General features: G+C 47.5%; 1 protein-coding gene across 3 annotated transcripts in view; it reads right to left on the reverse strand.

Annotated features, from left to right (window-relative positions):
* Positions 1–18,849, reverse strand: part of LOC110523091 (FSD1-like protein) — an 89,092-nt gene that overhangs the window by 56,272 nt on the left and 13,971 nt on the right. For all 3 annotated transcript variants that reach the window (XM_036976578.1, XM_036976577.1, XM_036976576.1), the window contains exons 4-5: positions 9,884–9,985; positions 228–250 (exon numbers count right to left, since the gene is read on the reverse strand). In XM_036976578.1, coding sequence (XP_036832473.1) covers positions 228–250; positions 9,884–9,985 — 125 coding nt within the window. The remainder of the gene's footprint in view (positions 1–227; positions 251–9,883; positions 9,986–18,849) is intronic.

The raw sequence follows: 18,849 nt of genomic DNA on the forward strand, positions 1-18,849 counted from the left end.
AAAAATGTGCTATTATTTAAAAAAATGTATAAAAACAAGGACATTTCTCAGTGACCCCAAACTTCTGAACGGTAGTTTAGGTCAAGTACATGTCACTGACGTCGGACTAGTGATGAAAACAACAACATCTGCTAAACTATCTATCTCAACTATGAACGAAGCAAGGCTTCTCACTGCAGCCGATAACAGACATGTCCACAGACTAGACAAGGGACGAGTATACCCACCTATCTTTGATCTGCTTGGCAGCCTTGGAAGAAGAAGAGGAGAGGAGCGTATAGGAGAAAGAAGAAGAGTTGGTTAGTACAGACATGCAGGTTGGTGGGCATGCAGCAGTGTTCTGCACAGTGGCTGTAGTGGACGCAGACACGCAGGCAGGCAGGGCCCTCACACTCATACCCAATGGGAAGCTGTGCCCTCACTCTCATACCCAATGGGAAGCTGTGCCCTCACACTCATACCCAATGGGAAGCTGTGCCCTCACACTCATACCCAATGGGAAGCTGTGCCCTCACACTCATACCCAATGGGAAGCTGTGCCCTCACCCTCATACCCAGTGGGAAGCTGTGCCCTCACACTCATACCCAATGGGAAGCTGTGCCCTCACACTCATACCCAATGGGAAGCTGTGCCCTCACACTCATACCCAATGGGAAGCTGTGCCCTCACACTCATACCCAATGGGAAGCTGTGCCCTCACACTCATACCCAATGGGAAGCTGTGCCCTCACACTCATACCCAATGGGAAGCTGTGCCCTCACACTCATACCCGATGGGAAGCTGTGCCCTCACCCTCATACCCAGTGGGAAGCTGTGCCCTCACACTCATACCCGATGGGAAGCTGTGCCCTCACCCTCATACCCAATGGGAAGCTGTGCCCTCACACTCATACCCAATGGGAAGCTGTGCCCTCACCCTCATACCCAGTGGGAAGCTGTGCCCTCACACTCATACCCGATGGGAAGCTGTGCCCTCACACTCATACCCGATGGGAAGCTGTGCCCTGACACTCATACCCAGTGGGAAGCTGTGCCCTCACCCTCATACCCAGTGGGAAGCTGTGCCCTCACCCTCATACCCGATGGGAAGCTGTGCCCTCACACTCATACCCGATGGGAAGCTGTGCCCTCACACTCATACCCGATGGGAAGCTGTGCCCTGACACTCATACCCAGTGGGAAGCTGTGCCCTCACACTCATACCCAATGGGAAGCTGTGCCCTCACACTCATACCCAATGGGAAGCTGTGCCCTCACACTCATACCCAATGGGAAGCTGTGCCCTCACACTCATACCCAATGGGAAGCTGTGCCCTCACACTCATACCCAATGGGAAGCTGTGCCCTCACACTCATACCCAATGGGAAGCTGTGCCCTCACACTCATACCTGATGGGAAGCTGTGCCCTCACACTCATACCCAATGGGAAGCTGTGCCCTCACACTCATACCTGATGGGAAGCTGTGCCCTCACACTCATACCCGATGGGAAGCTGTGCCCTCACACTCATACCTGATGGGAAGCTGTGCCCTCACACTCATACCCAATGGGAAGCTGTGCCCTCACACTCATACCCAATGGGAAGCTGTGCCCTCACACTCATACCCAATGGGAAGCTGTGCCCTCACACTCATACCCAATGGGAAGCTGTGCCCTCACACTCATACCCAATGGGAAGCTGTGCCCTCACCCTCATACCCAATGGGAAGCTGTGCCCTCACACTCATACCCAATGGGAAGCTGTGCCCTCACACTCATACCCAATGGGAAGCTGTGCCCTCACACTCATACCCAATGGGAAGCTGAGTAGAGCATGGTGATCAACATCACACAGAAAAAGCAGCATGACTTTGGATTTAAACATTAGTCGAAGTGGAACTGACCGCATTTTTAACTACTTTGCAGTAATGAAATAAACAAGACAATCATAATACCTAGTTTATGCTACAAAACCAACTTTATAAAGACTCTTTGAAAAAATGTTTTATTTAACTCTACATCCCATGACGTAGACGTACAGTGAGATACTGTTGGCAGAATAGATGGATGCAGTTCAACGCTTGATCAATATAATTCACCAATACACTTCTTCTAGTCCAAAACAAATGGGGTGGCAGGGTAGTGGTTAGAGTGTAGAGGTGGCAGGGTAGTGGTTAGAGTGTAGAGGTGGCAGGTAGCCTAGTGGTTAGAGTGTAGAGGAGGTAGGTAGCCTAGTGGTTAGAGTGTAGAGGAGGCAGGGTAGTGGTTAGAGTGTAGAGGTGGCAGGGTAGTGGTTAGAGTGTAGAGGAGGTAGGTAGCCTAGTGGTTAGAGTGTAGAGGAGGTAGGTAGCCTAGTGGTTAGAGTGTAGAGGAGGTAGGTAGCCCAGTGGTTAGAGTGTAGAGGAGGTAGGTAGCCTAGTGGTTAGAGTGTAGAGGAGGCAGGGTGGCCTAGTGGTTAGAGTGTAGAGGAGGCAGGTAGCCTAGTGGTTAGAGTGTAGAGGCGGCAGGTAGCCTAGTGGTTAGAGTGTAGAGGTGGCAGGGTAGTGGTTAGAGTGTAGAGGAGGTAGGTAGCCTAGTGGTTAGAGTGTAGAGGAGGTAGGTAGCCTAGTGGTTAGAGTGTAGAGGAGGCAGGGTGGCCTAGTGGTTAGAGTGTAGAGGAGGCAGGTAGCCTAGTGGTTAGAGTGTAGAGGCGGCAGGTAGCCTAGTGGTTAGAGTGTAGAGGAGGCAGGGTAGCCTAGTGGTTAGAGTGTAGAGGAGGCAGGGTAGCCTAGTGGTTAGAGTGTAGAGGCGGCAGGGTAGCCTAGTGGTTAGAGTGTAGAGGCGGCAGGGTAGCCTAGTGGTTAGAGTGTAGAGGAGGTAGGTAGCCTAGTGGTTAGAGTGTAGAGGAGGTAGGTAGCCTAGTGGTTAGAGTGTAGAGGAGGCAGGGTAGCCTAGAGGTTAGAGTGTAGAGGAGGTAGGTAGCCTAGTGGTTAGAGTGTAGAGGCGGCAGGGTAGCCTAGTGGTTAGAGTGTAGAGGAGGCAGGGTAGCCTAGTGGTTAGAGTGTAGAGGCGGCAGGGTAGCCTAGTGGTTAGAGTGTAGAGGAGGCAGGGTAGCCTAGTGGTTAGAGTGTAGAGGCGGCAGGGTAGCCTAGTGGTTAGAGTGTAGAGGTGGCAGGGTAGTGGTTAGAGTGTAGAGGAGGTAGGTAGCCTAGTGGTTAGAGTGTAGAGGCGGCAGGGTAGTGGTTAGAGTGTAGAGGAGGTAGGTAGACTAGTGGTTAGAGTGTAGAGGAGGCAGGTAGCCTAGTGGTTAGAGTGTAGAGGCGGCAGGTAGCCTAGTGGTTAGAGTGTAGAGGCGGCAGGTAGCCTAGTGGTTAGAGTGTAGAGGCGGCAGGTAGCCTAGTGGTTAGAGTGTAGAGGCGGCAGGTAGCCTAGTGGTTAGAGTGTAGAGGAGGCAGGTAGCCTAGTGGTTAGAGTGTAGAGGGGGCAGGGTAGCCTAGAGGATCTTCCAAGATGGCGTAGCAGTAGGACGTGTTGTCGTGTTCCTTGTATATATCGTTTGTTTTCGTTTCGTTTTCGTTTTTTTCTTCACATATCTTTAAAACTTTTTGCTGAACCTCAACTTCTTCTAAATACTCTCCTGCAACCCGCCTCACCCAACGTAGCTTTTTTTCCTAAAGTATGTATATTTACTTCGGATCTGGAACCCCTCAACTGAAGCTAGCCAACTAGCCAACTAACTACCAGCTTCAGCAAAACATTGCTAGCGGTCTTCAGCTAACCGGTCAGCTAACCGGTCATCAGCTAACCTTTAGCTCGGAAAGCTCTCGCCAGTTCGAACAACGCGACTCTAACCAGAGCATAACGGACCTATCTTTTATTTTATTTTTCACCCCCGGATTCCCATCGCAAACGGAACATTTTGAGCTCCTGGGCTACAATATCCAGACCCACGACCGGTCCATTGATGTCACCGCATGAAGAGGAATAAACAGACTCCCCCCATCGCGACGTCCCCAAAGGCTAACTCTCTAGCCCTTGCTATCTCCTTGCTTGCAAATTCGGCCTGCTAACTGCTAGCTTGTTTAGCCCGGTCCGCTAACTGCTACCGTGTTTAGCACCGTCTACTAACTGTTAGCTTGTTAGCACAGGCCTGCTAACCATCTGAATCGCCGCGTCCCAAACACTCACTGAACCCATATTTACTTTCTATCCCTTTTCGATTTTTAATTTGTTTATACCTTCCGGTAACCTGCCTCACCCAATGTGATACGGAACCGCTATTATCTTTACATTTTTAGAACACACTCAAGAACCTTCAGAAGCTAACCAGCTAACTGGCTACAAGCTATTTAGTCATTGTTAGTTTTCTAACCTGGATAACACTCGCCAGTCCAGCTTCCCTGCCCCATCCACCGCTGCCCCTTGGACACTGATCACTTGGCTACATAGCTGATGCAGGCTGGACTGTCCATTAATTCACGGTAATCCATTCTGCTTGTTTATGTTTTATCTGTCGGCCCCAGCCGCACTTAGGCTCTGTGTGTAGTTAATCCGACCCTCTTTGCCTAATCTATCGCCATTCTACCTGCTGTTGTTGTGCTAGCTGATTAGCTGTTGTTGTCTCACCTACTGTTTTAGCTAGCTCTCCCAATTCAACACCTGTGATTACTGTATGCCTTGCTGTATGTCTCTCTCAAATGTCAATATGCCTTGTATACTGTTGTGCAGGTTAGTTATCATTGTTTTAGTTTACAATGGAGCCCCTAGTTCCACTCTTTATACCCCTGATACCTCCTTTGTCCCACCCCCCACACATGCGGTGACCTCACCCATTACAACCAGCATGTCCAGAGATACAACCTCTCTCATCATCACCCAGTGCCTGGGCTTACCTCCGCTGTACCCGCACCCCACCATACCCCTGTTTGCGCATTATGCCCTGAATATATTCTACCATGCCCAGAAACCTGCTCCTCTTATTCTCTGTCCCCAACGCCCTAGGCGACCAGTTTTGATAGCCTTCAGCCGCACCCTCATACTACTCCTTCTCTGTTCCGCGGGTGATGTGGAGGTAAACCCAGGCCCTGCATGTCCCCAGGCACCCTCATTTGTTGACTTCTGTGATCGAAAAAGCCTTGGTTTCATGCATGTCAACATCAGAAGCCTCCTCCCTAAGTGTGTCTTACTCACTGCTCTAGCACACTCTGCTAACCCTGATGTCCTTGCCGTGTCTGAATCCTGGCTCAGGAAGGCCACCAAAAATTCTGAGATTTCCATACCCAACTATAACATCTTCCGTCAAGATAGAACTGCCAAAGGGGGAGGAGTTGCAGTCTACTGCAGAGATAGCCTGCAAAGTAATGTCATACTCTCCAGGTCCATACCCAAACAGTTCGAACTACTAATTTTGAAAATTACTCTCTCCAGAAATAAGTCTCTCACTGTTGCCGCCTGCTACCGACCCCCCTCAGCTCCCAGCTGTGCCCTGGACACCATTTGTGAATTGATCGCCCCCCATCTAGCTTCAGAGTTTGTTCTGTTAGGTGACCTAAACTGGGATATGCTTAACACCCCGGCAGTCCTACAATCTAAGCTAGATGCCCTCAATCTCACTCAAATCATCAAGGAACCCACCAGGTACAACCCTAACTCTGTAAACAAGGGCACCCTCATTGACGTCATCCTGACCAACTGGCCCTCCAAATACACCTCCGCTGTCTACAACCAGGATCTCAGCGATCACTGCCTCATTGCCTGTATCCGCTACGGAGCCGCAGTCAAACGACCACCCCTCATCACTGTCAAACGCTCCCTAAAACACTTCTGTGAGCAGGCCTTTCTAATCGACCTGGCCCGGGTATCCTGGAAGGACATTGACCTCATCCCGTCAGTTGAGGATGCCTGGTCATTCTTTAAAAGTAACTTCCTCACCATTTTAGATAAGCATGCTCCGTTCAAAAAATGCAGAACTAAGAACAGATATAGCCCCTGGTTCACTCCAGACCTGACTGCCCTCGACCAGCACAAAAACATCCTGTGGCGGACTGCGCTAACATCGAATAGTCCCCGCGATATGCAACTGTTCAGGGAAGTCAGGAACCAATACACACAGTCAGTCAGGAAAGCTAAAGCCAACTTCTTCAGGCAGAAGTTTGCATCCTGTAGCTCCAACTCCAAAAAGTTCTGGGACACTGTGAAGTCCATGGAGAACAAGAGCACCTCCTCCCAGCTGCCCACTGCACTGAGACTAGGTAACATGGTCACCACCGATAAATCCATGATTATCGAAAACTTCAACAAGCATTTCTCAACGGCTGGCCATGCCTTCCGCCTGGCTACTCCAACCTCGGACAACAGCTCCCCCCCCCCCGCAGCTACTCGCCCAAGCCTCTCCAGGTTCTCCTTTACCCAAATCCAGATAGCAGATGTCCTGAAAGAGCTGCAAAACCTGGACCCGTACAAATCAGCTGGGCTGGACAATCTGGACCCTCTATTCCTGAAACTATCCGCCGCCATTGTCGCAACCCCTATTACCAGCCTGTTCAACCTCTCTTTCATATCGTCTGAGATCCCCAAGGATTGGAAAGCTGCCGCAGTCATCCCCCTCTTCAAAGGGGGCGACACCCTGGACCCAAACTGTTACAGACCTATATCCATCCTGCCCTGCCTATCTAAGGTCTTCGAAAGCCAAGTCAACAAACAGGTCACTGACCATCTTGAATCCCACCGTACCTTCTCCGCTGTGCAATCTGGTTTCCGAGCCGGTCACGGGTGTACCTCAGCCACGCTCAAGGTACTAAACGATATCATAACCGCCATCGATAAAAGACAGTACTGTGCAGCCGTCTTCATAGACCTTGCCAAGGCTTTCGACTCTGTCAATCACCGTATTCTTATCGGCAGACTCAGTAGCCTCGGTTTTTCGGATGACTGCCTTGCCTGGTTCACCAATTACTTTGCAGACAGAGTTCAGTGTGTCAAATCGGAGGGCATGCTGTCCGGTCCTCTGGCAGTCTCTATGGGGGTGCCACAGGGTTCAATTCTCGGGCCGACTCTTTTCTCTGTATATATCAATGATGTTTCTCATGCTGCGGGCGATTCCCTGATCCACCTCTACGCAGACGACACCATTCTATATACTTCCGGCCCGTCCTTGGACACTGTGCTATCTAACCTCCAAACGAGCTTCAATGCCATACAGCACTCCTTCCGTGGCCTCCAACTGCTCTTAAACGCTAGTAAAACCAAATGCATGCTTTTCAACCGTTCGCTGCCTGCACCCGCACGCCTGACCAGCATCACCACCCTGGATGGTTCCGACCTTGAATATGTGGACATCTATAAGTACCTAGGTGTCTGGCTAGACTCTAAACTCTCCTTCCAGACCCATATCAAACATCTCCAATCGAAAATCAAATCAAGAGTCGGCTTTCTATTCCGCAACAAAGCCTCCTTCACTCACGCCGCCAAACTTACCCTAGTAAAACTGACTATCCTACCGATCCTCGACTTCGGCGACGTCATCTACAAAATTGCTTCCAACACTCTACTCAGCAAACTGGATGCAGTTTATCACAGTGCCATCCGTTTTGTCACCAAAGCACCTTATACCACCCACCACTGCGACTTGTATGCTCTAGTCGGCTGGCCCTCGCTACATATTCGTCGCCAGACCCACTGGCTCCAGGTCATCTACAAGTCCATACTAGGTAAAGCTCCGCCTTATCTCAGTTCACTGGTTACGATGGCAACACCCATCCGTAGCACGCGCTCCAGCAGGTGTATCTCACTGATCATCCCTAAAGCCAACACCTCATTTGGCCGCCTTTCGTTCCAGTTCTCTGCTGCCTGTGACTGGAACGAATTGCAAAAATCGCTGAAGTTGGAGACTTTTATCTCCCTCACCAACTTCAAACATCTGCTATCCGAGCAGCTAACCGATCGCTGCAGCTGTACATAGTCTATTGGTAAATAGCCCACCCATTTTCACCTACCTCATCCCCATACTGTTTTTATTTATTTATTTTTATTTTTCTGCTCTTTTGCACACCAATCTCTACCTGTACATAACCATCTGATCATTTATCACTCCAGTGTTAATCTGCATAATTGTAATTATTTGCCTACCTTCTCATGCCTTTTGCACACAATGTATATATAGACTCCCCTTTTTTTCTACTGTGTTATTGACTTGTTAATTGTTTACTCCATGTGTAACTCTGTGTTGTCTGTTCACACTGCTATGCCTTATCTTGGCCAGGTCGCAGTTGCAAATGAGAACTTGTTCTCAACTAGCCTACCTGGTTAAATAAAGGTGAAATAAAAAAAAAATAAAGTAGAGGCGGCAGGTAGCCTAGTGGTTAGAGTGTAGAGGCGGCAGGGTAGCCTAGTGGTTAGAGTGTAGAGGGGGCAGGTAGCCTAGTGGTTAGAGTGTAGAGGAGGCAGGTAGCCTAGTGGTTAGAGTGTTGAGGAGGTAGGTAGCCTAGAGGTTAGAGTGTAGAGGGGGCAGGTAGCCTAGTGGTTAGAGTGTAGAGGCGGCAGGGTAGCCTAGTGGTTAGAGTGTAGAGGGGGCAGGTAGCCTAGTGGTTAGAGTGTTGAGGAGGTAGGTAGCCTAGAGGTTAGAGTGTAGAGGGGGCAGGTAGCCTAGTGGTTAGAGTGTAGAGGCGGCAGGGTAGCCTAGTGGTTAGAGTGTAGAGGCGGCAGGGTAGCCTAGTGGTTAGAGTGTAGAGGAGGTAGGTAGCCTAGTGGTTAGAGTGTAGAGGAGGTAGGTAGCCTAGTGGTTAGAGTGTAGAGGAGGCAGGGTAGCCTAGTGGTTAGAGTGTAGAGGAGGCAGGGTAGCCTAGTGGTTAGAGTGTAGAGGCGGCAGGGTAGCCTAGTGGTTAGAGTGTAGAGGCGGCAGGGTAGCCTAGTGGTTAGAGTGTAGAGGCGGCAGGGTAGCCTAGTGGTTAGAGTGTAGAGGAGGTAGGTAGCCTAGTGGTTAGAGTGTAGAGGAGGCAGGGTAGCCTAGTGGTTAGAGTGTAGAGGAGGTAGGGTAGCCTAGTGGTTAGAGTGTAGAGGCGGCAGGGTAGCCTAGTGGTTAGAGTGTAGAGGCGGCAGGGTAGCCTAGTGGTTAGAGTGTAGAGGCGGCAGGGTAGCCTAGTGGTTAGAGTGTAGAGGCGGCAGGGTAGCCTAGTGGTTAGAGTGTAGAGGAGGCAGGTAGCCTAGTGGTTAGAGTGTAGAGGCGGCAGGTAGCCTAGTGGTTAGAGTGTAGAGGAGGCAGATAGCCTAGTGGTTAGAGTGGTGGACTAGTAACCGGAAGGTTGCAAGTTCAAACCACCGAGCTGACAAGGTACAAATCTGTCGTTCTGCCCCTGAACAGGCAGTTAACCCACTGTTCCTAGGCCGTCATTGAAAATAAGAATTTGTTCTTAACTGACTTGCCTAGTTAAATAAAGGTTAAATATTCTTCATGGGGGAACAGATGAACAGATTTTAATAAGACTTCATGTTGTTAAAACACTGTCAGTTCCACTTTAAGATTCTGAAAATATTACATAGGAAATTGAGAAGGGGGGGGAAATCATGTTTGTTAGTTTAATTAAGAGAACCATTCTACATGGGTCACCTTTAGAAGTATATTTTAAGCTTGTTAAAACAAAAACGTCATTCATTTATAGTATTTAGAAACAAATCCAAAACAATCAAATAAACTTTCACTTTAGAACGAGGACTACAAAATTTACCAAATTTAGCTGGATGAGGCCAACATTTTCTAGACTCATTTTCCCCAGCAGCATTCAACGTTGACCTTTACCTACTTCCTGGTTTCCCTTGTCAGCTGATCACATTCAAATAATCTTCTTGTCTAAAGGCCTAGACAGCCAATGAGATGCTGTCGTTTCACACCACATCCTGTATGATGTCACAGACCAGCAGCCTCTACCTTAGTGAACTCGTCCTCGTCTTTAATATCCAGAGCATTGTTGGCGAACTCCAGGAGCTCCTCGGCACTCTCCAAGGCGTCGCTGCTCTGGGTCAGTTGATTCTATGCAACACAGGGGAAACAAAGAGGGAAATAATGAGCTGTTACAGCACATTCAGTTTGCAGGTTTGTTTCTGTTCGAAGGCCCAATGCAGCTGTTTTTATATCAATATCAAATCCTTTCTGGGTAACAATTAAGTACCTTACTGTATGTAATAGATTTCCAAATTAATTAATACAATACTAATTTTTTCAGCAAAAAAGTATTTCTCATGTAATGTATGTAAGGATTTTGCCAGGACTGTCTGGGAATTGCCGAGGGGTGAGTGGTAAACTGAACATCTAATTTGATTGGTCACATGCATACATTTAGCAGATGTAGCGAAATGCTTGTGTTCCTAAGTCCAACAGTAAAGTAGTATCTACAAACAATACACACAGATCTAAAAATAAAAGAATGGAATTAAGAAATATATAAATATTAGATCGAGCCATGTCGGAGTGACATTGACTAAAATACAGTAGAATAGTATACAGGATATACATATGAAATGAGTAAAGCAGAATGTAAACATTATTAAAGTGACCAGTGATTCCATGTCTATGTATATGGGGCAGCAGCCTCTCAGGTGCAGGGTTGAGTAACCGGGTGGTGCAGTCTCTACGGTGCAGGGTTGAGTAACCGGGTGGAGGCCGGCTAGTGATGGCTGTTTAACAGTCTGATGGCCTTGAGATAGAAGCTGTTTTTCAGTCTCTCGGTCCCAGCTTTGATGCACCTGTACTGACCTCGCCTTCTGGATGATAGCGGGGTGAACAGGCAGTGGCTCGGGCGGTTGTTGTCCTTGATGATCTTTATGGCCTTCCTGTGACATTGGGTGCTGTAGGTGTCTTGGAGGGCAGGTAGTTTGCCCCCGGTGATGCGTTGTGCAGACCGCTCCACCCTCTGGAGAGCCTTGCGGTTGCGGGCGGTGCAGTGGCCGTACCAGGCGGTGCAGTTGCTGTACCATGATATAGCTCGACAAGATGCTCTCAATTGTGCATCTGTAAACATTTGTGAGGGTTTTAGGGGCCAAGTAAAATTTCTTCAGCCTCCTGAGGTTGAAGAGGCGCTGCTGCACCTTTTTCACCACACTGTCTGTGTTGGTGAACCAAGTGATGTGTACGCCGAGGAACTTTCCAACTTTTCCACTGCGGTCTCGTCGATGTGGATAGGGGGGGTGCTCCCTCTGCTGTTTCCTGAAGTCCACGATCAGCTCCTTTTGTTTTGCTGACGTTGAGGGAGGGGTTATTTTCCTGGCACCACTCTCCCAGGGCCCTCACCTAGCTGTTATTGGCAGAGAGGTTTGCTATTGGTGTATTAACCAATTGACCACATGGTGATGTCCCCAAGGGAAGCTGAAACTCCCACCCATATAAACCTGCTGATTAGACAGTCCTGAAACTCCCACCCATATAAACCTTCTGATTAGAAGGTCCTGTGTAGATTGTTATTTCTTGATTGTTGCTGGTTAAAAATACAATGCTCACATTGTTTTACACTTTTACAGTGTTAGTTTCATCAGCTGTTGTACAATATGATATTAAAAAACGCAAGGGGAAAAAAACGACAATTTTGACAACACTGGGCCTTTAAGATAGAATACATCTTGGTTCTCTATCTAGCTGCTGACTGCAGTGCTGTTCAATGTCCTTTTCAAAAAGGTCAAAGCTAAAAAGACAATATCCTTCCCTCTGGAAGTGCTGTGTGTTTGGCAGTCAGCCTGAAGTCTCTGCTGAGTCAGACTGAGGATGTGTCTCTGTTCCCTATATGGTGCACTACTTTTAACCAGATCCCTATGGATGGGCCCTGGTCAACAGTACTGCACTACAGTATATAGGGAATGGGGTACACTACAGTATATAGGGAATAGGGTGCACTATAGTATATAGGGAATAGGGTGCACTATAGAATATAGGGAATAGGGTACACTACAGTATATAGGGTATAGGGTACACTACAGTATAGAGGGAATAGGGTACACTACAGTATATAGGGTATAGGGTACACTACAGTATATAGGGAATAGGGTACACTATAGTATATAGGGAATAGGGCACACTACAGTATATAGGACAGAATATAGGGACTAGGGTACACTACAGTATATAGGACAGAATATAGGGAATAGGGTACACTACAGTATATAGGACAGAATATAGGGACTAGGGTACACTACAGTATATAGGACAGTATATAGGGAATAGGGTACACTACAGTATATAGGGAATAGGGTACACTACAGTATATAGGGAATAGGGTACACTACAGTATATAGGGAATAGGGTACACTATAGTATATAGGGAATAGGGCACACTACAGTATATAGGACAGAATATAGGGACTAGGGTACACTACAGTATATAGGACATAATATAGGGAATAGGGTAAACTACAGTATATAGGGAATAGGGTACACTACAGTATATAGGGTATAGGGTACACTACAGTATATAGGGAATAGGGTACACTATAGTATATAGGGAATAGGGCACACTACAGTATATAGGACAGAATATAGGGACTAGGGTACACTACAGTATATAGGACAGAATATAGGGAATAGGGTACACTACAGTATATAGGACAGAATACAGGGACTAGGGTACACTACAGTATATAGGACAGTATATAGGGAATAGGGTACACTACAGTATATAGGGAATAGGGTACACTACAGTATATAGGGTATAGGGTACACTACAGTATATAGGGAATAGGGTACACTATAGTATATAGGGAATAGGGCACACTACAGTATATAGGACAGAATATAGGGACTAGGGTACACTACAGTATATAGGACAGAATGTAGGGAATAGGGTACACTACAGTATATAGGGCAGAATATAGGGACTAGGGTACACTACAGTATATAGGGTATAGGGTACACTACAGTATATAGGGAATAGGGTACACTACAGTATATAGGGAATAGGGTACACTACAGTATATAGGGAATAGGGTACACTACAGTATATAGGGTATAGGGTACACAGGTCTTCTCATGGTCAGCTAACAGAAAGACGATCAGCTGCTACTGCTAAGTCTCCTCTCAGGTTCTTGGGACCCCAAGGAGAGGGGACCAGAGAGGGGGAAACGGAACGATTACCCCAAGGAGAGGGGACCAGAGAGGGGGAAACGGAACGATTACCCCAAGGAGAGGGGACCAGAGAGGGGGAAACGGAACGATTACCCCAAGGAGAGGGGACCAGAGAGGGGGAAACGGAACGATTACCCCAAGGAGAGAGGACCAGAGAGGGGGAAACGGAACGATTACCCCAAGGAGAGAGGACCAGAGAGGGGGAAACGGAACGATTACCCCAAGGAGAGAGGACCAGAGAGGGGGAAACAGAACGATTACCCCAAGGAGAGGAGACCAGAGAGGGGAAAACGGAACGATTACCCCAAGGAGAGGGGACCAGAGAGGGGGAAACGGAACGATTACCCCAAGGAGAGAGGACCAGAGAGGGGGAAACGGAACGATTACCCCAAGGAGAGAGGACCAGAGAGGGGGAAACGGAACGATTACCCCAAGGAGAGAGGACCAGAGAGGGGGAAACGGAAAGATTACCCCAAGGAGAGAGGACCAGAGAGGGGGAAACAGAACGATTACCCCAAGGAGAGAGGACCAGAGAGGGGGAAACGGAACGATTACCCCAGGAGAGAGGACCAGAGAGGGGGAAACGTAAAGATTACCCCAAGGAGAGAGGACCAGAGAGGGGGAAACGTAAAGATTACCTCAAGGAGAGAGGACCAGAGAGGGGAAACAGAACGATTACCCCAAGGAGAGAGGACCAGAGAGGGGGAAACGGAACGATTACCCCAGGAGAGAGGACCAGAGAGGGGGAAACGTAAAGATTACCCCAAGGAGAGAGGACCAGAGAGGGGGAAACGTAAAGATTACCCCAAGGAGAGAGGACCAGAGAGGGGGAAACAGAACGATTACCCCAAGGAGAGAGGACCAGAGAGGGGGAAACGGAACGATTACCCCAGGAGAGAGGACCAGAGGGGGGGAAACGGAACGATTACCCCAAGGAGAGAGGACCAGAGAGGGGGAAACGTAAAGATTACCCCAAGGAGAGAGGACCAGAGAGGGGGAAACAGAACGATTACCCCAAGGAGAGAGGACCAGAGAGGGGGAAACGGAACGATTACCCCAGGAGAGAGGACCAGAGAGGGGGAAACGTAAAGATTACCCCAAGGAGAGAGGACCAGAGAGGGGGAAACGTAAAGATTACCCCAAGGAGAGAGGACCAGAGAGGGGGAAACGGAACAATTACCCCAAGGAGAGAGGACCAGAGAGGGGGAAACAGAACGGTTACCCCAAGGAGAGAGGACCAGAGAGGGGGAAACGGAACGATTACCCCAAGGAGAGAGGACCAGAGAGGGGGAAACGGAACGATTACCCCAGGAGAGAGGACCAGAGAGGGGGAAACGGAACGATTACCCCAAGGAGAGAGGACCAGAGAGGGGGAAACGGAACGATTACCCCAGGAGAGAGGACCAGAGAGGGGGAAACGGAATGATTACCCCAAGGAGAGAGGACCAGAGAGGGGGAAACAGAACGGTTACCCCAAGGAGAGAGGACCAGAGAGGGGGAGGGGGGGTAACAGAACACCTTCTTGGTTGGTAAAGGCTAGATAAGCTCACAGTGACACAATAACATTTTGGTTCGTCAGCTGACAGACAAACTCATAATAATGGTGAATGCTGGCAAAACAAAGTCTAGCTCTTGGAGTGTTGAATGAAAACGAATCATTAACAACATGGTGGTCATGCTATGGTTTAGTCTTTCAAAAAGGTCGGTGCCACTGGCACGCATTTAACAACTTAGAATAAATTAAACAAAAACAGGTGTATGTTATTCTTTTAACTGAAAATACATGTTTTCCTGAGTCACATGATGAGACATGAGTATGCGAGTTGATACTGGGTGTGAAGTGAGTTGGATGTAACGGGAAACAGAATACCAGGCAGCGCTCACCCTCCAAAGAGGGACAATGGGGAATCTCATATCTGGGGGTAATTTCAGACACTTTTTGTTCCTGCTCAATCGACTTAGAGAGTTGGCCAGAGAACTGCCATAGCAGCACGATGACGTCACACACACCCCAGGCTGTCTGAGAGAGGGGTGTATGGAGACACTAAAACATCACACACACCCCAGGCTGTCAGAGAGAGGGGTAGAGGAGTGAGAGGAGTAGAGGGGTGAGAGGGGGTAGAGGGTGTCATGACGTTGGCCTCTGAGTATAGCAACCCCCCCCCCCCCTTGCCTCCTTCAACTAGGCTGCTGTGGTCAGAGGTCATAAATTCCTGAGAAGACCTCAGGACACACAGTTATAGAGAGTCGTTTTTCATGGAGACAAAGGAAATCCTTCCACCTCACAGAACTTAAGGTACGAACAAATTTCATGTTCCGGAGAAAGTGTAAAAGATCAGTGAAGAATCCAGCTACGAACTGGTACGTTTTTTACAACTTGGTGAAGCTCATGGGAGACGGTGTGACCACATTACCATAACGCTGTTTATACAGTGCCTTGCGAAAGTATTCGGCCCCCTTGAACTTTGCGACCTTTTGCCACATTTCAGGCTTCAAACATAAAGATATAAAACTGTATTTTGTTGTGAAGAATCAACAACAAGTGGGACACAATCATGAAGTGGAACGACATTTATTGGATATTTCAAACTTTTTTAACAAATCAAAAACTGAAAAATTGGGCGTGCAAAATGATTCAGCCCCCTTAAGTTAATACTTTGTAGCGCCACCTTTTGCTGCGATTACAGCTGTAAGTCGCTTGGGGTATGTCTCTATCAGTTTTGCACATCGAGAGACTGACATTTTTTCCCATTCCTCCTTGCAAAACAGCTCGAGCTCAGTGAGGTTGGATGGAGAGCATTTGTGAACAGCAGTTTTCAGTTCTTTCCACAGATTCTCGATTGGATTCAGGTCTGGACTTTGACTTGGCCATTCTAACACCTGGATATGTTTATTTTTGAACCATTCCATTGTAGATTTTTCTTTATGTTTTGGATCATTGTCTTGTTGGAAGACAAATCTCCGTCCCAGTCTCAGGTCTTTTGCAGACTCCATCAGGTTTTCTTCCAGAATGGTCCTGTATTTGGCTCCATCCATCTTCCCATCAATTTTAACCATCTTCCCTGTCCCTGCTGAAGAAAAGCAGGCCCAAACCATGATGCTGCCACCACCATGTTTGACAGTGGGGATGGTGTGTTCAGGGTGATGAGCTGTGTTGCTTTTACGCCAAACATAACGTTTTGCATTGTTGCCAAAAAGTTCAATTTTGGTTTCATCTGACCAGAGCACCTTCTTCCACATGTTTGGTGTGTCTCCCAGGTGGCTTGTGGCAAACTTTAAACAACACTTTTATGGATATCTTTAAGAATGGCTTTCTTCTTGCCACTCTTCCATAAAGGCCAGATTTGTGCAATATACGACTGATTGTTGTCCTATGGACAGAGTCTCCCACCTCAGCTGTAAATCTCTGCAGTTCATCCAGAGTGATCATGGGCCTCTTGGCTGCATCTCTGATCAGTCTTCTCCTTGTATGAGCTGAAAGTTTAGAGGGACGGCCAGGTCTTGGTAGATTTGCAGTGGTCTGATACTCCTTCCATTTCAATATTATCGCTTGCACAGTGCTCCTTGGGATGTTTAAAGCTTGGGAAATCTTTTTGTATCCAAATCCGGCTTTAAACTTCTTCACAACAGTATCTCGGACCTTCCTGGTGTGTTCCTTGTTCTTCATGATGCTCTCTGCGCTTTTAACGGACCTCAGACTATTACAGTGCAGGTGCATTTATACGGAGACTTGATTACACACAGGTGGATTGTATTTATCATCATTAGTCATTTAGGTCAACATTGGATCATTCAGAGATCCTCACTGAACTTCTGGAGAGAGTTTGCTGCACTGAAAGTAAAGGGGCTGAATAATTTTGCACGCCCAATTTTTCAGTTTTTGATTTGTTAAAAAAGTTTGAAATATCCAATAAATGTCGTTCCACTTCATGATTGTGTCCCACTTGTTGTTGATTCTTCACAAAAAAATTCATTTTTATATCTTTATGTTTGAAGCCTGAAATGTGGCAAAAGGTCGCAAAGTTCAAGGGGGCCGAATACTTTCGCAAGGCACTGTATAATAGCCCCAGATATGAGGTTTACATCTAATAGTTGTATAAGATGAATGAGTGAGGATGATACTGTTTATATAATAGCCTCAGATATGAGGTTTACATCTAATTGTTGTATAAGATGAATGAGTGCGGATGATACTGTTTGTATAATGGTGTAATATGATGTTGGACTGTTTAATGAAGGAAAATACAATTCCCTTTTGATTTGAACTAAATCAGAGGACCGCCCCTGAGCCCAGTTAGGGTCAGACATCCTGGACCGCCCCTGAGCCCAGTTAGGGTCAGACATCCTGGATCGCCCCTGAGCCCAGTTAGGGTAAGACATCCTGGACCGCCCCTGAGCCCAGTTAGGGTAAGACATCCTGGACCGCCCCTGAGCCCAGTTAGGGTCAGACATCCTGGATCGCCCCTGAGCCCAGTTAGGGTAAGACATCCTGGACCACCCCTGAGCCCAGTTAGGGTCAGACATCCTGGACCGCCCCTGAGCCCAGTTAGGGTCAGACATCCTGGACTTCCCCTGAGCCCAGTTAGGGTCACACATCCTGGACCGCCCCCGAGCCCAGTTAGGATCAGACATCCTGGGCCGCCCCTGAGCCCAGTTAGGGTCAGACATCCTGGACCGCCCCTGAGCCCAGTTAGGGTCAGACATCCTGGACCTCCCCTGAGCCCAGTTAGGGTCAGACATCCTGGGACAGCCCTTTTCTGCCATTCCGAATAAAACCCAACTTTGAGAAATTATCGTCAGATGTTTCTCTCAATCACGGGAGTACAAAGGTTGCAGACCATTGCTGAATCTTTTAACCATACCACGTGGTTAAACTCTTAGACTATTGATACTGACAGAATAAGAACAAGTCTTTGATACTAATTACTAGTCTGCAGCTAGGAATTCGGTATCATTGAACGCGAAGAACGACAACCGTCGAAACACCCATTCTATAACGAATGTCACTTTGAACTATCCCCTCTAACCAAGACAGAGAGAGAGAGGGAGAATTCTACAAAATACTTTTCACCAGCGATCAAGACGACACACTGAGTGTAAATATATATATATATTGATTGCAATTGTTCCCGAATGAGTGAGTGTTCATGTGTAAAGGATTAGCATTTTAATTGTTAGAATTATTAACTCTGTAGTAACTTCTTAGTCGACCCCCACTTCCCTTTTGTCTAACAAGCCGCCATGCCGGTTCAGCCCACTAGGGCCCATTCCCCTATTATTTCCTGTAACCATATTTACTGTTTGTTTATGCATTTCTGTAAATTACTTAGTTAGTAATAAATACATGATTTAAGACAATTGATGTATGGATGACTCATAGTGAAGACTGGGTTCGTGCAGATAACCAACAATTTAGAATGAGACTGACGTGAGGTAAAGTCAATAATTCATTAATTCGAAGACAACTTTTCAGATATTTTTTCTGATCAATTAATTTTAGGAAATGATAACTTTGTAATCTGAATATTTTTCCTTGGTGCCCCAATTTCATAGTTAATTAGTTACGTAGTTAATCAGATTAAAAACTATCATTCTTCAGTTAATGATAGTACAGACACGACAAGGGTAGATGGGGTAGAGGGGTGAGAGGGGGTAGAGGGGTGAGAGGGGGTATAGGGGTGAGAGGGGGTAGAGGGGTGAATGGAGACACTACAACAACATGATGGAAGATCATTTTGGGGTAAAAATAAATAATTAACAATCAGACTGTTTTTACCAATCAGAAT

This window comes from Oncorhynchus mykiss, chromosome 5, assembly GCF_013265735.2.
Source record: "Oncorhynchus mykiss isolate Arlee chromosome 5, USDA_OmykA_1.1, whole genome shotgun sequence".
Taxonomy (NCBI): Eukaryota; Metazoa; Chordata; class Actinopteri; order Salmoniformes; family Salmonidae; genus Oncorhynchus; species Oncorhynchus mykiss.